General features: G+C 67.8%; 2 protein-coding genes across 2 annotated transcripts in view; one reads left to right on the forward strand and one right to left on the reverse strand.

Moving 5' to 3' along the window:
- Positions 1 to 251: 251 nt before the first annotated feature.
- Positions 252 to 3,324, reverse strand: PSMB5 (proteasome 20S subunit beta 5). Its single transcript, XM_032803345.1, is given in 5 exon segments — positions 252 to 746; positions 1,491 to 1,755; positions 2,432 to 2,459; positions 2,704 to 2,712; positions 3,005 to 3,324. Coding segments are annotated over 5 exon segments (909 nt in total). The 5' UTR covers positions 3,310 to 3,324; the 3' UTR covers positions 252 to 444.
- Positions 3,325 to 5,666: 2,342 nt separating this feature from the next.
- The window catches only part of PSMB11 (proteasome subunit beta 11), a 3,271-nt gene continuing 2,497 nt past the window's right edge, over positions 5,667 to 6,440 (forward strand). Inside the window, 8 exon segments of the mRNA XM_075072105.1 lie at positions 5,667 to 5,858; positions 5,860 to 5,940; positions 5,942 to 5,995; positions 5,997 to 6,097; positions 6,099 to 6,145; positions 6,148 to 6,179; positions 6,182 to 6,365; positions 6,368 to 6,420. Of these exon segments, the coding sequence (XP_074928206.1) occupies positions 5,667 to 5,858; positions 5,860 to 5,940; positions 5,942 to 5,995; positions 5,997 to 6,097; positions 6,099 to 6,145; positions 6,148 to 6,179; positions 6,182 to 6,365; positions 6,368 to 6,420 (744 nt within the window).

Consider the following 6,440-nt stretch of genomic DNA (forward strand, 5'->3'; position numbering starts at 1 on the left):
ACTGCAGATCCTGACTGCCCCCATCGGTGATGTTCCCTGTGCCTTCCCCCTGCCTTCCTGGGAGGGCAAAGAACTCAGGGTCAGAGCACTGCTCCCGGCCCCCAGCCTCCCCAACCCTGGATTCCCCGAGCCAGGCTCACCCCCAAGCCAGGGCAGGCTAATGCCCAGGGACTGGGTGGCACAGGCTGAGCTCACTGGTGGACCAGCCTAGGACTGCCTCTCCCCCCACAAATGACGACACTCTCCAGCTGTGGGGCAGAAACAAGCTTTATAGGGAACCAGCAGGGTCCACGCGCCATGGGCCCCCCAGCCACCCCATGGCCCTACCACCCCATTATAGGCCATGCCCCCTGCCACATGCACTTAGCCCAGCCACGCCCCTTCCTTTGTAACCTACGGGGAACCCCCGTGGCCAATGCAGGCCCCCTCCCAGCCCCCTTACGCTCAGGCGGCCCCGTCCCCCTGCGGGTCCCCACGGTACTGGGCGTGGAGCTGGGCCACGTCGTCGGTGGAGACGCGGACCCAGCCGTCCCGCTGGACGTGGTACAGGTTGACCTCGCCCCCGGAGTAGGCGTCGCGGTAGGTGGCCTGGTAGATGGCGCGCCGGGCCAGGTCGTACGCCTCTTCGGCCGGCATGTCGGGCGCGTAGCCACGGTCCAGCACCCCATAGGCGTACACCGAGCCCGAGCCCACGGAGAACGCCGTGCCCGAGAGGCGGTTCCCCTCGCTGTCCACATAGTACAGGCCTGAGGAGAGAGGGGGGGTCACTGCAGGATCCCCCCAGAGATGGGGTCCCCCTTCCCCCCCAAGTGCAGCCCAAGGGGAGGGGATGTGGCAATGAGGGTCCCCTGGAAGGGGTAGATACGGGCATCACCCCAAGTCCCAAGGGAAGGTTAGGGCCGGTGAATGCAGGGACAAGGAGTTGGGGAGGGAGGGAACACAGGGAGGGGCTGGGTGCTCTAGGGCCCCCCAGGGTGGGGAGGGGCTGGGCGAACACGGAGGGCTGGGGAGACACAGGGAGGGGTTAGTGGCTCTGGGGTCCCCACGGAAGGAGGGAGATAAAGCATAGGTGTTCTGCTGGGAGTCCCGGTGGGGAGGGCCTAGGGGAGACACAGAGAGGGCTGGGTGCTCTGGGGTCCCCCGGGGGGGGGCTGGGAGACACGGGTAGGGGGCTGGTGCTCTGGGGTCCCCGGGGGGGGGTGGGGGACCACAGGAGGGGGCTGGGTGCTCTGGGGGTCCCCGGGGGGGGCTGGGAGACACAGAGAGGGGGCTGGGTGCTCTGGGGTCCCCGGGGGGGAGGGCTGGGGAGGACCACAGGAGGGGGCTGGGTGCTCTGGGTCCCCCGGGGGGGCGGGGGACACAGGGAGGGGCTGGGTCTCTGGGGCCCCTGGGGGGGGCTGCAGACCAGGGGGGGCTGGGTCCTCTGGGTCCCCCGGGGGGGCTGGGGAGAACAGGGAGGGGGGGTGCTCTGTGGGCCCGGGTGCCCTCACCTGGCCCGCTTGTCCAGCCGCGATCATGGTGCCCATTGTGGAGCCCCAGCCCCTTGTACTGATAGACCATGTTGGCCAGCAGGAGGCGGCGGCCCGGGACGCGCTCCTTGTTGCGCAGCTGGTAGTGCGGCACTGCGGCCAGACGCCGCCCCCAGGAGCTGCAGTCCGTCGGCGCCGCCGCGAGGGCCAGCAGTAGGGTTGATCTCAATCACCTCTTCACCGTCTGCGAGGCCACGTAGGAGATCCGGCGTGGCCCGGGGGTCCACTGCCACACCAGCCCCCTGCAACGAGGAAGGGGGCGGGTACAAGGGCACCGAGCTGGGGGTACGTCCCCCCCGAGCACTAAGCGCCCCCCACTGCCACCACCACGCCCCCTGGAACTGGGGGAGGGGTATCACAGGGCACGAGTGGGGTACGTCCCCCGAGCACAGTTTGCCCCCCCACTGCCACCCCACGCCCCCCTGGCGACTGGGGAAGGGGTCACAGCACTGAGCTGGGGGTACGTCCCACAGTCGCCCCCACGCCACGACCACGCCCCCCTGGAAACTGGGGAAGGGGGTATCACAGGCACCGAGCTGGGGGGTACGTCCCCCAAACACAGTGCCCCCCCTGCCATCACCACGCCCCCTGGAACTGGGGGGGGTCACAGGGCACGAGCTGGGGGTATGTCCCCCCGAGCACAGTGCCCCACTGCCATTCACCACGCCCCTGGAACTGGGAGGGGGGCTCAGGGGGCACCGGCTGGGGGCACAGCCCCCCAGAACACAGTGCCCCCCACTGCCATCACCACGCCTCCTGGAACTGGGAAGGGGGGGGCCACAAGGCACCAGCTGGGCACAGCCCCCAGAACACAGTGCCCCCACTGCCATCACCACGCCTCCCTGGAGACTGGGGAGGGGATATCCAGGGCACCGGAGCTGGGGTACGTCCCCCCAAAGCACAGTGCCCCCCACTGCCACCACCACGCCCCTGGAACTGGGGAGGGGGGGGTCACAAGGCACTGGAGCTGGGTACGTCCCCCGAGCACAGTGCCCCCCATGCCATCACCACGCCCCCCTGGAACTGGGGGAGGGGGCTCAGGGGGCCGAGCTGGGGGTACGTGGCCCCCGAGCACAGTGCCCCCACTGCCACCACCACGCCCCCTGGAACTGGGGGAGGGGGCTCAGGGGGCACCGAGCTGGGGCACAGCCCCCCCCCGAGTTGGCAGCCCCACTCCTGCAGCCTCCGCTCCGACGGACAGAGGCCAGCCCCCCAATCACTTTGCCCCCCCCCGCGGACTCCGCTGCAGAGGAGCCTGTGGCTGCACACGTGCGGGGGTGCCCCTAATTCCCCCACAGGAGTCTGTCCCAGCCCCGCCTCCTATGGGGGTCGCCAACTCTAGCCCCGCCCTGACCTTCTCCCACCAAGGGGGCTCTCCTCTAGCCCCACCCCTGGGGGGCGTCTCTCCCTAGCACCGCCCCTGTCTTGGCCCCGCCCCTAGAGGGTCTCCCTCCCTCCCTCTCCGCCCCGCCCACTTGAAGGCCAGCGTGGTGGTCCCGTGCAGCAGCTCGATCCCGGCGTCCCCCGCCGGCCGGGAGCCCCCAGGGCGGGCGTGCAAGCCGGGGGCCCGGGGCGCGGAGTCCGGGGCCTGGAGCTCGCAGCGTCCCGCCAGCCCGAAGAAGCCGGGCCGGTTGACGGGCAGCTCCGGCGGCAGCAGGCTGGCCAGCGCCATCTTGGGTGAGGGCAGGATGGGGGCGTGGCCTCGCCCTGTCCTATATGTAAGGCCGGACGCCATATTGGGTGAGGGCACAGCGTGACTCGGCGGCGCCGTCACCGCCATATTGGACGGAAGGGTTCTGTGACTTCACCTCTTATCAGATGTATGGCGCATGGGCACCATCTTGGGTGAGGGCACAGCGTGACTTGGCTGCGCCTTGGCCGATATCCTCGGCGGCCATGTTCGGTGTGGGCAGCGCAGGCGCCGTGAAGGCGCGCAGGCTTCACTAGCTAGGTCACTCATGGAGTTCGGCGGCGTAAAGGTCTGCGTGGCGGCCATCTTGGTTATGGGCAATCTATCTTCGCTCCCATCTAACACATGGGGCGGGGCGGCCATCTTTACTAGTGGCATGACGCCCTGGAAAGGGCGCGGGCTGGAGCTGCGCGCGCCGCCCGTCCTCCAGCGCGTGCTCCAGGCTGGGAGCGATGGGTGTGTGGGCTGGGCGCTGCTACGCCAGCCAGGCTCTTAGCGGCTCAATCAGTAGGTGTTCCTGTCAAAAAACAGACACCTGACACACTAGTGCAAACCTCCTGCACACTCACTTGAGCACGGTCAGTGGGGAGCCAGTGTGAGACCCCTCCACGTGCAAAGCCCCTGTGTGAGTGTGCAACTCCCCCTTTGCCTGTGCACAACCCCCCTTTGCCGTGTTTGTGCATTCCATCATGCTAGCATGCAACCCCCCAGGACTGTGCAAATCCCCCTTTGTGAGTGTGGAAATCATTTGGGAGCATGCAACTTGCCAAATGAGTACGCAAGCCCCCTTGAGTGTGCAAGCCCCTGTTGCAAATGGGTGCGTGCAATCCCTTTGTGTGTGTGCAACCCCCTCTTTGCACAACACCTTTGGCAGAGAATGCAAGCCCCATGGGCGTGCATACCCCTCTGTGTGCATGCAAATCCCTTGCTGGGCGTGCAAATTCCTTTGCAATGTGCAGATCCCCTTGGGAGCTGCAAATGCCCCGTGAACGTGCAAGCTACTGGCTCTGTGTGCAACTCCCCTCCCCCCGAGAGCATGCAACTTCCTCAACCCTTCGTGGAGAGATGGGGGTGCAGCACAGGGCCACTCGGGGGGGGGGAGAAGGGCAATGTGCCCCGGGCCCCGCAGAGGCCTCCATGAGAGTTTTTTGGAGCCCCTGGAGCGGGGTCCTTCACTCGCGCCGGGGGCCCCGGAAAACTCTCGCGGGGCCCGGGCTCCGGGAGCTACCTTAGCTCCCAGTCTTTGCCAGTGAGAGGTCCTTCCACTCCAGGCCAGAAGGACCCCCTGCCTGCAAATTACTGCCGAAGCGGGACCTGCTGCTGAAGTGCAGCTGGGTCCCGCTTTGGCGGTAATTCGGCGGTGGGGAGCCCCCGCCATGGGTCTTCGGGGCACTTTGGCGGTGGGTCCCGGAACGGAAGGGCTCCCTACCGCTGAATTACCGCTGAAGTGGGGGCCCCCCACTGCCAAAGACCCCGGGTCCCCGGAATCCTCTGGGTAGCTTTGGTGCAACAGCCCTGTGCTGGCATCAGCTGCCCCTGATGTGCGGGCAAATGTCTGGTGTGTAAGGGCAGCTCCCTGCCCGTTGGCGTGTGTGCAATCTCGACGCGAGTGTGCAAAACACCTGGGGCCTGGTCAGCCCCCTTTGCATGGCAGCCAGTGGCCCCCTGTGCAGGTTCAGCCTCCCTCACAGGCTCCCCTGTGTGCAAGTTGCCCCTTGTGCAGATCAAAACACACCAGCCCCCCCATGCATGTGCATAATGCCCTATGAGTGTGCAACATCCTCTGAGTGTGCAAAGCCACGCCGCATGTACAGTTCCTCTGTGTGCCTCCTCAGTCCGTTTGTACAGAGCCCTTGCGCCTGGCCGTATGCCTTTGAGTGTGCCAAGTACCCTGGGAACGTGGAAAGCAGATGGCAGGTGTGTCAGTGCCCCCCGACCTGCCAAATGCCTTGGGTGTGCAAAGCCACCTGGAACCGTGCAAAAATCCTTGTGCAAGTCCAAAGGACCTTGTGCATATGCAACACCCCCCCCCACCCCCAGTGTGTGCGCTACGCCCCTGTCAGTGCCAGCTGGCTGGTGCCTCTCACCTCTGGAGCATGGTGCCCGCGAGGAACCCCGTCTCAGCGTGTGGGAGGAGACACCCCCATTTTGCTGCAGCCCCCGGCCCTGGCACGTGTGGGGCGAGGGGTCCTGGCAGACATCTGGTGCTGTTACCTGACACATCCCCTGTGTCTCTCCCCACCCCCTGCTCCAGGCAGGGGACGCAGCGTGGGGGGTGGGGGGACGCCAGGCTGAGCAATGGAGGGTGACGGGAGCTGACAAGGCAGCGTCTGGGGGGGAATCAGAGACTCACAGGGGGGATCTCTCCCCCCCAGCGCTGCTGCCCTTCCCCCGCCTCCTATATCTCCTGGTCCCCTGCCTCCCTGCCCCACTCTTCCGGGCGCCCCATGGCTCTGCAAGACTTGCTGCGCTGCCGGCTCCGCTCCCCGCCACCCCCGTGGCCCCTGCCACCCCCCTGCCCGGCACCTGCCAGCACCCCCTGCCCCTTGCCCCACGGCACTACCACGCTGGCCTTCCGGCTGGCCCAGGGCGTGGTGGCAGCAGCCGACACCCGCTCGTCCTGCAGCACCTACGTGGCCTTGCCCAGCCTCCCCAAGGTGCTTGGCCGTCCACGCCCGGCTGCTGGCCACCACCTCAGGGACCTCGGCCGACTGCGCCGCTGTGGCTGCGAGCCCTGCGCTGCCAGCTGCCCTGCCGGCGCAAGGAGCACGGGCGGGGAGCCGAGTGTGGCCGAGGCGGCGGCGCTGTGGCGGGTGCGGCTGCGGGCACGCGGGGGCGCGGCTGTGCGTGGCTGTGCGCTCTGCGGCTGGGACCGCGCGGCCTGGCCTCTGGTATGTCTACAGTGACGGCACCCGCCTGCCCCTGGACGTGTGGCCGTGGGCTCGGGCTCGCCCTACGGCCTATGGGGCTGCTGGATGGGGCCTACTGCCCCGACATGCCGCCTGCCGCCGCCTACCCCTGGCCGCTGCGCCGTGGCCATGCCACCCACCGCGACGCCTACTCCGGGGGCTGCGTTGACGTCTTCCACGTGCGCCGGAGCGGCGGGTCTGGTGTCCCACAGCGACGTGGGGAGCTGGGGGGCCTGGCCCGGCCCTGGGACCCACCGAGGAGGAGGAGGACGGGAAGGAGCAGAACAGACCAGTGGGGCAACCAAAAAAATC

Source organism: Chelonoidis abingdonii, chromosome 14 (assembly GCF_003597395.2).
Source record: "Chelonoidis abingdonii isolate Lonesome George chromosome 14, CheloAbing_2.0, whole genome shotgun sequence".
In the NCBI taxonomy this organism is placed as follows: domain Eukaryota; kingdom Metazoa; phylum Chordata; order Testudines; family Testudinidae; genus Chelonoidis; species Chelonoidis abingdonii.